General features: G+C 52.4%; 2 protein-coding genes across 2 annotated transcripts; one reads left to right on the top strand and one right to left on the bottom strand.

Moving 5' to 3' along the window:
• Nucleotides 1–560: 560 nt before the first annotated feature.
• On the top strand, nucleotides 561–2,529 carry AVPR1B (arginine vasopressin receptor 1B). The gene is made up of 2 exons (XM_009077543.1): nucleotides 561–1,530; nucleotides 2,228–2,529. The coding sequence occupies exons 1-2, from the start codon at nucleotides 561–563 to the stop codon at nucleotides 2,527–2,529; spliced, it is 1,272 nt and encodes a 423-aa protein (XP_009075791.1).
• A 2,468-nt stretch (nucleotides 2,530–4,997) lies between these two features.
• LOC103804907 (chromosome unknown open reading frame, human C1orf186) lies at nucleotides 4,998–10,431 on the bottom strand. The gene is made up of 4 exons (XM_009077542.1): nucleotides 10,406–10,431; nucleotides 6,276–6,364; nucleotides 5,709–5,770; nucleotides 4,998–5,207 (listed from the first exon to the last, which is right to left on the bottom strand). Exons 1-4 carry the CDS (start codon nucleotides 10,429–10,431, stop codon nucleotides 4,998–5,000), a joined length of 387 nt encoding a protein of 128 aa, XP_009075790.1.
• Between the last annotated feature and the right edge of the window lie 429 nt (nucleotides 10,432–10,860).

The raw sequence follows: 10,860 nt of genomic DNA, 5'->3' as shown, positions 1-10,860 counted from the left end.
ACACAGAGAGACCGAGAGCCACCGCTGGGGGACAGTCTCCTGCTTCCCATGGAGACCTGGGCTGGGATATGCTCCCCTGGCTGCTGTTCTTGGAGTGAAAAGCCCAAAGGGATGCAGCATCTCTAGCGCTTTTTTTTCTGCTGCTCTTACTACACGGACAAGCAGCACAGAGAACTTTCCTTTCCCCTTCGATTTGCTGCCACAGGAGGGAAAAGGGGATGATGCAGAAAATAAGCAGCCCAGGGACAAAGAGGGATTTGGGAATGTTTTAGAGGAGAGAAATATGGACTAACCAGGTGCTCTTGCACCTCTTTGCTCTGCAGGGATATTTTCCCAGAGCAGCCCAGGCAGAGAGGGAATTGCAGCTGCTCAGCACAGGGTTGGTGTTGTGCTGAGGAGGTGACAACCTGCCCTGGTGTTGGGGACAGCTGGCACAGGCACGTCCAGCCCTCCTGACTGTGGGCAGAGGCAGCACCAACCCTGGGGGACAGGGAAGGGGCTACGAAGCATTGGAGAGGAGCATCAGAGCTGCTTGTCCTCCTGCAGAGCTTCCCACGGGGATGGAGTCAGGCTGGAACAGCTGGAACAGCTGGAACAACTCTCATCCCAGCCAGTCTGGGCACGGCCAAGGGCTGAGCCCAGCAGGGAACACCAACCTGACGCTGCTGCACACCCGGGATGAGGAGCTGGCCAAGGCAGAGGTTGGGGTGTTGGCCACCATCCTGGTGATAGCCACCCTGGGCAATGTTGGGGTGCTGCTGGCCATGTACCGCCTGAGGAAGAAGCTGAGCAGGATGCATCTCTTCATCCTCCACCTGGGGCTGAGCGACCTGGGCGTCGCGCTCTGCCAGGTGCTGCCACAGATGATCTGGAAGGTGACCTATCGTTTCTTGGGGCCAGACCCACTCTGCAGGGCTGTCAAGTACCTGCAGGTGCTGAGCATGTTTGCCTCCACCTACATGCTGCTGGTGCTGACCCTGGATCGCTACCTGGCCGTGTGCCACCCGCTGCACACCCTGCAGCAGCCCAGTCGCCAGGCCCACGTCATGATCGGGGCCACCTGGCTGCTCAGCTCCCTCCTCAGCCTGCCCCAGATCTTCATCTTCTCCCTCAGGGAGGTACGACAGGGCTCAGGGGTGCTGGACTGCTGGGCAGACTTCAGGTATCCATGGGGAGCTCGAGCCTACATCACCTGGACCACGCTGGTCATCTTCATCCTGCCCGTCGGCATCCTCACCGTCTGCTACAGCCTCATCTGCTATGAGATCTGCAAGAACCTCAAGGGCAAGACCCAGAGTGGTGCCCCCAGCACGGGGGGGCTCCCAGCTGCTGTCCCTCCTGCTCCTTGCCCCTCGGAGAGGAGCCCCAGTGGGCAGCCCTCGCGCGTGAGCAGCGTGCGCACCATCTCCAGGGCCAAGATCCGCACGGTCAAGATGACCTTTGTCATCGTGGCAGCTTATGTCACCTGCTGGGCACCCTTCTTCAGCATGCAGATGTGGTCAGTGTGGGATGAGGATGCTCCTGATGATGGTGAGTGGCACTGGGGATGGGGGAGATGCACCCGGAGGGAGCACAGAGGGCACTCGGGGACTCTCTGTGCTGTTAACACACAAGAACTGCCTGTTATTTAGTCATTTTTAAAGCTCCTAGGCAAAGCTACAGATTTGCTCCCTAGTAATACTCGTAGAAAACTGTTTGCAGAGTCGGTTCCCTCATTTCACCAGAAAAATATACAGAAAGGTGATGATTTCTGGCCATAACCCACAGGGATGTGTGAAGATGTGTGAACACCTTTGCCATGTGTCTCTTCCCTCACATGAAGTTTTAGGAGTGGATTTCTCATTTCATAGGTTGATTTTTTTCTGTAAGTTTTCCAGTAGCTTTCCTAGCATGTTCATGGGTAGAAGAAACTTTATCTAAGACTGGAAGTCCTCTGGGAGGTGCTTTGGATAGCAAATAGGCTGAAGAAAAGTCCAAAAGCTGTTGGCTCTCACCTCCCAGAACACTCCCTGAGGTTCCAGCACATCTCCACTGCAGTACATCACCCACCTGAATCCTCCACCCAGGGCAGAGCCTACACACTGACCTCCTACCCAAAGAAATGTGGGATGGGAATGGGATAAAGGTCAAGTGTCCAAGCCCAAGAGAACCCCCAGGTCCTGCCCGTTGCCCACTGTGACCTGCTCAGCCCCTGTGGGTGCTTCAGCTCTCTCCCTTGCCTTCCCAGACTCCACCAACGTGGCTTTCAGCATCACCATGCTGCTGGCTAGTCTCAGCAGCTGCTGCAACCCTTGGATCTACATGTTCTTCAGTGGGCACCTGCTCCAGGATGCTGCTCGCTGCCTGTCCTGCTGGGGCAGCCCCAGGCTGAGGAGACCTGCATCCACAGGGAGCCTGTGCAGCAGGAAAACCACCATCCTGAGCCACAGCCACCACAGCAGCCCTGCTGGGCTCCCCCTGCACGGGGACAGTGCCAAGGACCTGTACCCACCCTGCGAGGAGGGGGTGACAGAGTCGGGCACACTCTAGGCTGCACTGGCAGCTGCAGCAGATGTGACACCATGAGCTCTGTCACTGCAGAGGTTTGGCTCTCCTCACCTGGTAGCATCTCTTTTTGCAGAGCTCTGCATGTTTAACCCAGAAAGCATCACTGTCCATCTTATCCTTACTGCTGTGAGCACCACAGGGATGGGCAGAGCCTCACCAGCCACTGCCTGACCACAGCATCCACCTCCCCAAGCCTCTGACTGCTCTCCTCCCGGAGGAGGATGCTGCATCTTCCAGAAAGAGGATCTAGAGGATGATGCACCAGCAAAAAAAAAAATCTTCCTGGAGGGCCTGGAGCTTTGTGTGTTTCACAGATGCCAGCAAAGCAGCCTGAGCACGGCAGGAGGCAACGTGGCTCCATCTGCTCGAGAGCTCCCTGCAAGCAACTTACTCATCTCACACCCTCAGGGCTTTGCTGGCAGAGCAGACAACCAGGGCACAGCTCTCCCACACCGCAGGGCACAGCACAGAGGGTTCCTCTGGAGCTCCTCTCCACCTCCCTGGGGCCAGGGATGGGACTGGGGCAAAGCCACAGGGCAGACACATCCTCTGCTGCTCATCGTGCATCACACTGCACAGTGTGAGTGCCCAAAATGCAGCAGTGACACCCCCAAATTGCTGCTCAGAGCTGCCCTGGCCCTGCTCCAGCAGCTCCTGCCTCCCTCTGTGCCTCAGCACTTCCCATCAAGTGTGTCCCAACCCCCATATGGGGCTGCTCCTGCTATTCAACAGCTGCTGCATCCCACTGCAGAGCTGCTCTCCTGCTGCTTTTCTCGATTTAGTAGGAATCAGAGTGCCCAAACCACTCAGGGCTGCAGGGGAGCTGGGAGGAGAGGTGGCCAGGAGGGACCCAAGCCCTTGCAGTCCCAGCCTGGCCCCTGCCTATCTCCCAGAAGCTGTTTTTGTGGAAGAATAAAGCATGGATGAGACAGGAAACAGCATCTATTTGCTCTGGAGTGGAGCTCAGAAGCTGCTGCTGGGGATGTAGGAGTGTCCCAGTGAAGGCACCAATTCCCTGCCAGCAATGTGCATTATGCCTTCTATTATCACAGGCTAAATCTGTAAAAATAAGGCATTGAGAGTAAAATACTTTGAAATCTTACATCATTTTCACTTTTTAATCATCAGGCATTTGGGTCAGTCCTCCCAGAAATTCCCCCTAGCTGATTTTGGCCTCACCTCCAGTTCCAGAATCACATCTCTCCTGCCCTTTCCAAGGTTTCCCAGAGATGGTTTGGGGCTTTGAATATTTTCCTTCATGTGCCCTTCAAGCTGGGTCAGATCTGCACAATGAGGTCATAAAAGCAGGAGAGCCTGACCCTCCCTGCCATGATCAATACCCAATCAATTGTCTCACAACCTTTCATTAAAGCACATCACTGTGGAGCTGGTTGAACACACACTTGGGGCAGCTCCATCCATGAGGAAGAGGAGCTCTGTTGGGGGCAGCAGCTCCATCCCCCCAACAGAGCTCCCACCTCCACAGTTCTCCTTTCCCAAGCACTTTGGAAGTTTATTTTTTGGGAAAAAATCTCAAGTAACCAAATGCAGAATGAGGGGAAGGAACTGATTCTGTTTGCTGTTGAGGAGCAAGGACATCACCCAGAGGGACAGGCCAATCCCAGCACCTGCATCTGGTGCAAGGACAAAGCAGGAAAAGGATAAGGTGGGAGACAGGGAGTATTATCCCTCCCTGAAAGACACAGAGGGTTTTCACTTGCTGTGCTCACTTGGAGACCTGTGGTCCTGTTCTGTGCCTGTCAAAACGCAGCAGCACCAGCAGCTCCTTGGGGAGAAGGGAGAGAAATCCCTGGGAGCTCCTCAGCTGTTTGCCAGGTCCCCAGGTGATCCATCCTCCTGTCCTGCTCCTGACATCCCTCTCCATCCATGGCCAGGGCTCACCCCAACCCCATCAGAAGCTCTGAGAGCAACAGGGAATATTTGGAGTGTTAAAGGGATGTCAGGGAGGGCAACGGATCTAGGCTTGTTGGGTGGTCAGGGCAAAGCTGGTGGAGAAATTGTATTTAGAAGGATTTTATGAGGGTGATCAGCAAAGCAAAGAGGAGAGCGCAGCCAATCTGAGGGGATATTTTGAGGCTCACTGCATTTCCCCTCCCCAAACTCCATCCCAGTTTGAGAGGCAGGAAGGGATGTTTCATTTGCTTTCAGAAAACGAGCAAAAAGGAGCAATCACACAACATTGCAGAGCACATTTCAGCCTGGGTAGGAGGAAAATTCCCTGCATCACCCTACGCTCTCAGCCCTCAGGAACAGTGATGCCTTGAAGGGAAATACCAAGCAAATTGTGTTCCTTGTGGTGCAAGGAGTAAGAGCTGCAGGCACCAGGCTGTGCCAGGCACTGACCGAGGGGGAGAGCCCCAGTTTGCAGCTGCTGAGAGCTCCAGGCATCTCCCCATCCCGGGCAGAGTGTGACCAGCAGCATCTTGATGTCACAGCTTCACCTCGGTGTACTCAACTGACTTGGATGTCCCAGGGCTGGGGCAGGGCCAGAGATGGGCTTTCTTCTTCTTTGGGTCCACATTGACATAGTCCAGCCCAGATTTCATGTTCTCATAGTCCCTAATGGAGCCTGAATTCCCACGGCCTTTCGCCTGGAAGATGAGGGATGTGTAGTTGAGGTTTTCTTCTGAGCCAGGGCCCTGTAGAAGCAGATAGGAACCCTAGGTCAGGCACCAGCACCCACCCAAGGTGCCTTTGCCCTTGAGCTCAGTGAAGGTGTGACCCAGTCACAGAATTCCAGGATGGTTTGGGTTGGGAAGACCTCAAGGATCATCTCATCCCACCCTTGCTATGGGCAGGGACACCTTCCACCAGCCCAGGGTGCTCCAATTCCCATCCAACCTGACCTGGAACACTCCCAGGGATGGAGCAGCCACAGCTTCTCTGGGCAACCTGTGCCAGAGCCTCAGCACCTCCCAGGGAGGAATTCCTTCCTAATGTGCCTAGTTGTGCCCAGGGATCTCCCCTGGCCCCTGGTGATCCCTCTACACAGGCAGAGGACAACAACCCCCCAAATTCACTGCTGGAATTAGAACACATTTTCCCTCCCAGTGCTGCTCTGGTTGTCTCTAGCTGGACACTGCCAGCACATCCAAGCTGGGCTGGGGGTGTTTGGGCAGAGACTGTGCCCGTGGTTGTACCTGTGGGTGGGAAGGGCTCTCAGATGAGTCCTCCGAAGTCTCCGAAGATGTGTCACTGCTCCCTTAAAAACAGCAAACATTACCTCCAGCACTACCCAGGGGGTTAAAGGAGTGAAAACAGAAAATCCAAAGAGGTCAGTGTGATCCCTCCCCACTTCACCCCTGGCAGGGAAAGCCCAAGGAGACAGGAGGCAACTGGAATGGCAAGTTGCACTGCCCTTTGCTCCTGTGGCCACTCTGGGGTCTTCACTGCTGGGTGAGGAGGAGAGCAGTGCACAAATACCATACCAAAACTTCCCATCCCTGTGCCAGGACCAAGCTGTGTTGCTGCAGGACTCTCTTACCTGCATAGGCTGTTTGTTGTGCCCCATCCCCTCTGGCTGCCGAGGCTGGAGGAGGCACTGGGGGCTGTGCTGCAGAGCTGCTGTTCACCTGCTTCCCGCAGGAATGTTGGGCTGGAAGCAAGAGGAGAGTGAGCACCTTGCCCAGCTGTGCCCTCTCTGAAGAGGACAACTCCAAGCAAGAGCAAGGAACCCAGCAGGGAATGCAGACAAGGCACTACAGTACCTATTTTTCTGCTGAGTGTGATGTAAAGGGTCAGCAAGAGGAGAGAGTGCAGGACCAAAGTGACAGCTGAGATGGCAACAAGCATCCACCTGGACAGGAGAAAAATGGTTTGTCTAACTGAAATTTCCAAGTTCTTCTAAATCTCTCAGCTACAATTTGACTGCTGACTCTTCAAATCAGCTTTGCTGGTACAGTTTTGGGGTTTGCTTGTTGTCCTTAAAGCAATTTGCCCAAAAATCTGGGGCTTAGCTTTCAAGAGTGAGTGCATTTCTGGGTGCCCAGGGGGTTTTCCAAAGCCTCATTGCCAGTGGGAAGGATGCACATGAGGGAAGAGAGAAGTTACAGATACCATAGAACTAGAGAGTGGTTTGGGTTGGAAAGGACCTTTGAAGGTCATCTAGTCCAACTCCCTGCAACGAGAGGGACATCTTCAGCTAGACTTAGCCCTGAACACTTCCAGGGATACTGAAATCATCACAGAGATGCCTGTGAAGGGTTCTGGACCCCAGGGTGTTGTACTCACCACTCACAGGTGCTCATCCTCCTGGTGAGGTGTCTCCAAGGTCTCGGGAGGGATGCAGAGATGCAGCTAGACCTGGTGGCAACCAACCAAAATGGTCCCAGTTAGCTTCATGCTGCTCCTCATCTGCTGAAGATCAGGCTCCACGCTTGAAAGCAGTGGTTGGACATCATAGATGCAAAATAAAGGTCCCCCCAACCCTTCCCCTGTGTGAGTCCTCCTTGTTCACAGCCTCTCCCAGCCACAGGCTCTCCCTGCCCTTATCACTGAGCTTAATGCTTTTACACATCTCTGCCTGAGACTTGACAGGAGCTTCTGGGCTCTACCATAGCACTGAGAGTGATAAGAATTGAAATTTATTCTTCTTGCTTTAATCCTCTCTCACGGTTCTTTCTTTCTTTTCCGTTCTTTAATCCACACACACAAAAAAAAAGATTTGATAACTATAATCTGGGGGGAAAAAAAAAAGCTATTGAAGGAAGTAACTAAAAGAAGGTTATGGGTTGGTGTGAGGCTCCTGCATCAGTCAGGGTCCAGATAGAAATATCAGGGGCCCCTCAACACCTTGGGTTAAATTCTAGGGGAGCACTTCAATCCTGTTTGAAGTTAAGGAGGTTTAAGGCAGAAAGTCAGAAAACACAAACACCTGAGCTGAGCCCTTTGGCTTGGGATTTCTGGCCATAACACTCAAGAGATTTGCAATAAAGGACAGGAATCAGGACATTCATTTTAGGAGCTTTTACTTGCAGAAAAGCACTTTGAATTTTCACTCAGTGCCTTTATACTTACTATTCATAAATGGCTAACAGGGAGAGATCTGCAGATAAAGCTTTGATATGGTGATTAAAGGAGCCGTGATAACATGATTGATAGGCTGAAAGCTTGATTGATAGCTAGAGCAAAGGCATTATCCAGCCCATGGATCAGGTTCTATAATTTCCTCTATGACACATTTCTAAGCATAATTCATCAAAAGCTTTTCTGGTGCCCTCACCAATCTCCTTGGAAATTCCACTTACCCAAACAGTTTGGCCAAGCTAAAAGTTCATTCCTTGCAGGAATTTTTTCCCCCTCCCTCCCTGAACTGATCTGTCCCTAAATATCCTTCTCAAGGGACTGTCATTCTCAAAGGCTCATTTCCTACTGTTGGGGCAGGAGATGCTGCTGCAGCAGATAACGATCTGACAAATGAGCTGTTCAGAAGGAAATTGCAAAATAAGACCCAAACTCAACTCTCAGTAGCAGCAGCTTCTGTGCTGAGATGGGTATGGGGAGATCGAAGAGCTGATATGCACATGCTTATCAAAATATCTATTTTGAGAGAGCAACCAGTGAGAGCCTTGGCAGCACAAGTACTTTTTTAGATCTATCAGGCAACTCCTGTGAGCCTCCCACCCTCCAGCCCCCCAGGACATTAACCCTTTCTCAAGCAAGAGGCTGTGTTGAAATCAAGGCTTACACAGAGCTGTTCCTCAGCTGGTTACCCAAGGGTCAACCCAAGATGACCAACCCAAGACGACCAACCCAAGACGACCAACCCAAGACGACCAACCCAAGACCCAACTCAAGCTAAAGGTAAGCAAAACCACCAGAATGCCTTGAATTCTATTAAATCCATTGGACTCAGGCCTTGCTGGTCCAGGTTAAGGCTGAAGCTCAGGCAGTGACACATTCCTGCAGGGACCCCTTGGATACAAAACACACAACCCTCCTCTCCTCCCAGTGTTCCACCCCTCTGCTCTCCACATCCACCACCCATCGGACTGCCAGACCCAATGGTGTTTTACCTGGGGGACCAGAGCTTTCTACAGCTTCTCTTTCCTGCAGGGCTGAGGCTGCTGGAGCCCTGGAGGCAGCAGAGCCGGGGCCGTTGCAGCAGTATTTTCGGTGCAGCCGCAGTGTCCGGCGAGCGGCACTCGGTGCCGGATGCGGTCGCACTCTCCCCCCATGGTGATGGCAGGAACGAGCCCACGTCAGGTTCCATGACGCTTCCCCTCTGTCAGCTGCCTCATTTAAATACATTTGGGTGTTTCTCTGCTGCTCTGCAGCCACTTTGCTCCAGGGCTGAGGACCCTGCACCCTTCGGCCAGTTCTCAGTCTTGCTCCGTCTTCCGTCGGCTTCGTGCTAAAAGGCACCTGAGCTTTCTTGGAGCTCAGCCCCCAGCAACTCAGCTGCCACTGAAAAGTGCTCTGGGTGCTTCCAAGTAAATGTATTCCATGAGGATAGAACATTTCACATCATAAGGAACGTGGTCCCAGAGCCAGGCACAGCACGAGGTCTCCTGGGAGCGGAAGGGCCTTCACCTTCCCACGCTCTGGGAAAATGTTCTGGTCACTAGTACCTTGCAGCATCACTGAATAATGGTGGGATGCACCAGTTCTTGCTGTGGGATACTGACGGGATGCACCAGTTCTTGTTGTGAGATACTGGTGGGATGCAACCCCATCCTACTGGTGGGATGCACCAGTTCTTGCTATGGGATACTGGTGGGATGCACCAGTTCTTGTTGTGGGATACTGGTGGGATGCAGCCCCATCCTTGTTCATTTCCAGCAGATTTGGAGAGATCTGGGTCACTGCTCCATAGGAACTGATGGTTTTGCAGCTCACTCTGGGCCAACATTTTGGGGCTGGAGATGCCCTGCAGCAGTTTGGCCTCTCCCCTGCTCCTTCCCTGGCAGGAGAAGGGCAGGAAGGGAGAGACTTCCTTCTCATGGGGTTCCTGACTCATAGGGACAGTGTCCACAGGGAGCAAGAGATCTTCTTTCTCAGGAAGTTCCTGACTGATGGGGCTAGTGTCCAAGGAGAGCAAGAGACTCTCTTTCTCCTGGTGCCCCTGACCATGGGGACAGTGCCTGCTGGCACTTAAACATCCCCATCACTCCCACAGCAATCCTGTCCCAAGGAGATAACATCCCAAAATCCCACTGAATCTCCCTGGACTATCAAAGGCAAAGAGAAGAACAACTCCCAAGAAGCACAACATACCTCAGGCACCATCATGGTTCACCCCCAGGAGCTGCATCACAAGTTGGGATCCTCTGCCAGGTCCCTGCTGTGGGGCAGTTGCTTCCCACATTCCCCTCCATCCCACAGATCCCACCCCATCCATCAGCTCCATCCCCAGGGGATGTTGCCCTGCTCTACCCACAGCTGCTGTGCCACAGAATAATACTTCACTGAAACCTGCTTGTTTGGGGGTTTTTAAGGGAGAGTTTGCCATTGCAGAGCTTCAGCCTCTCAAGTGCTCAGTGATAGATAAGCAGATTAACAGGTGGGAGAAGGGTTTGATAAAAGGGTAAAAAATAGGCTCTTTGAGAAAACACTGCTTGGGTGTGATCTGATCAGTCAGAGCTCGTTGTGGAAGTGGCTGCACTGGAGGAAATATATAAGAAGAAACACAGATGACATATTTTTAGCCTGAAAGCAGGTTGGGTTTTTCATTTTTTTGGTATGAGTAAAACACCACAGACTGAGCCAGGGACACCACAACCATGAGTTATCCATCATCCCTGGCATGAGTCACAGCTGGAGTCACTTCTCCTCACATTCCCACAGAACATTAAGGCTTTTCCTGCAAGGAGATGGATTCAAAGGCCTTCAGTCTTACCTGTAGTTCTGCATGTTCAGCTCCATCACCTCAGGAGGTGCTTTGTGGGCAGTGTGGATGCCCCAGGAGCACACAGGGATGGGCAGTGCCAGGCTGACCCTGCCAGGCTGAGGGATATGTTGAAAATGAGGCATTTCTCCCATCCCCATAACCAGTGTATCCCATAGATACAGCTCAAACTATGCCCGAAGCAAAGCCTTTCCCTCCACAATGCTCTGTATTTTCATCCTCAAAAAAAAAAGAGAAAAAAATAATTTGTCCCACATGAACCAAAAATGTTGACCTACCTTTCACAATTTACCTTTTAAAATTACTTCTGGAACAACGAAACAAGTTGAAATTTGCTTCACTTCTACATTTGCCACCTTAAAGCTTTGGCTCCTTTATTACTTTCATCTCCACATTTTGAGGCTGAATCCACAGTCAGGAGTTGGCAGATGATGATGATCCCATTG

The sequence above is a fragment of the Acanthisitta chloris genome, unplaced genomic scaffold, assembly GCF_000695815.1.
Source record: "Acanthisitta chloris isolate BGI_N310 unplaced genomic scaffold, ASM69581v1 scaffold16546, whole genome shotgun sequence".
Lineage (NCBI taxonomy): Eukaryota > Metazoa > Chordata > Aves > Passeriformes > Acanthisittidae > Acanthisitta > Acanthisitta chloris.
This window is presented reverse-complemented; position numbering and strand designations above follow the sequence as displayed.

Excerpts from the sequence above, each read along its gene's own strand:
- AVPR1B (XM_009077543.1), top strand. The coding sequence starts at position 561 with ATGGAGTCAGGCTGGAACAGCTGGAACAGCTGGAACAACTCTCATCCC. Across the intron at positions 1,531-2,227 it reads TGAGGATGCTCCTGATGATG|ACTCCACCAACGTGGCTTTC; the intron begins GTGAGTGGCACT and ends TTGCCTTCCCAG.
- LOC103804907 (XM_009077542.1), bottom strand. The coding sequence starts at position 10,431 with ATGGAGCTGAACATGCAGAACTACAG. Across the intron at positions 6,365-10,405 it reads CTGAACATGCAGAACTACAG|GTGGATGCTTGTTGCCATCT; the intron begins GTAAGACTGAAG and ends TCTCCTGTCCAG. Across the intron at positions 5,208-5,708 it reads AGAGCCCTTCCCACCCACAG|GGCCCTGGCTCAGAAGAAAA; the intron begins GTACAACCACGG and ends CTGCTTCTACAG.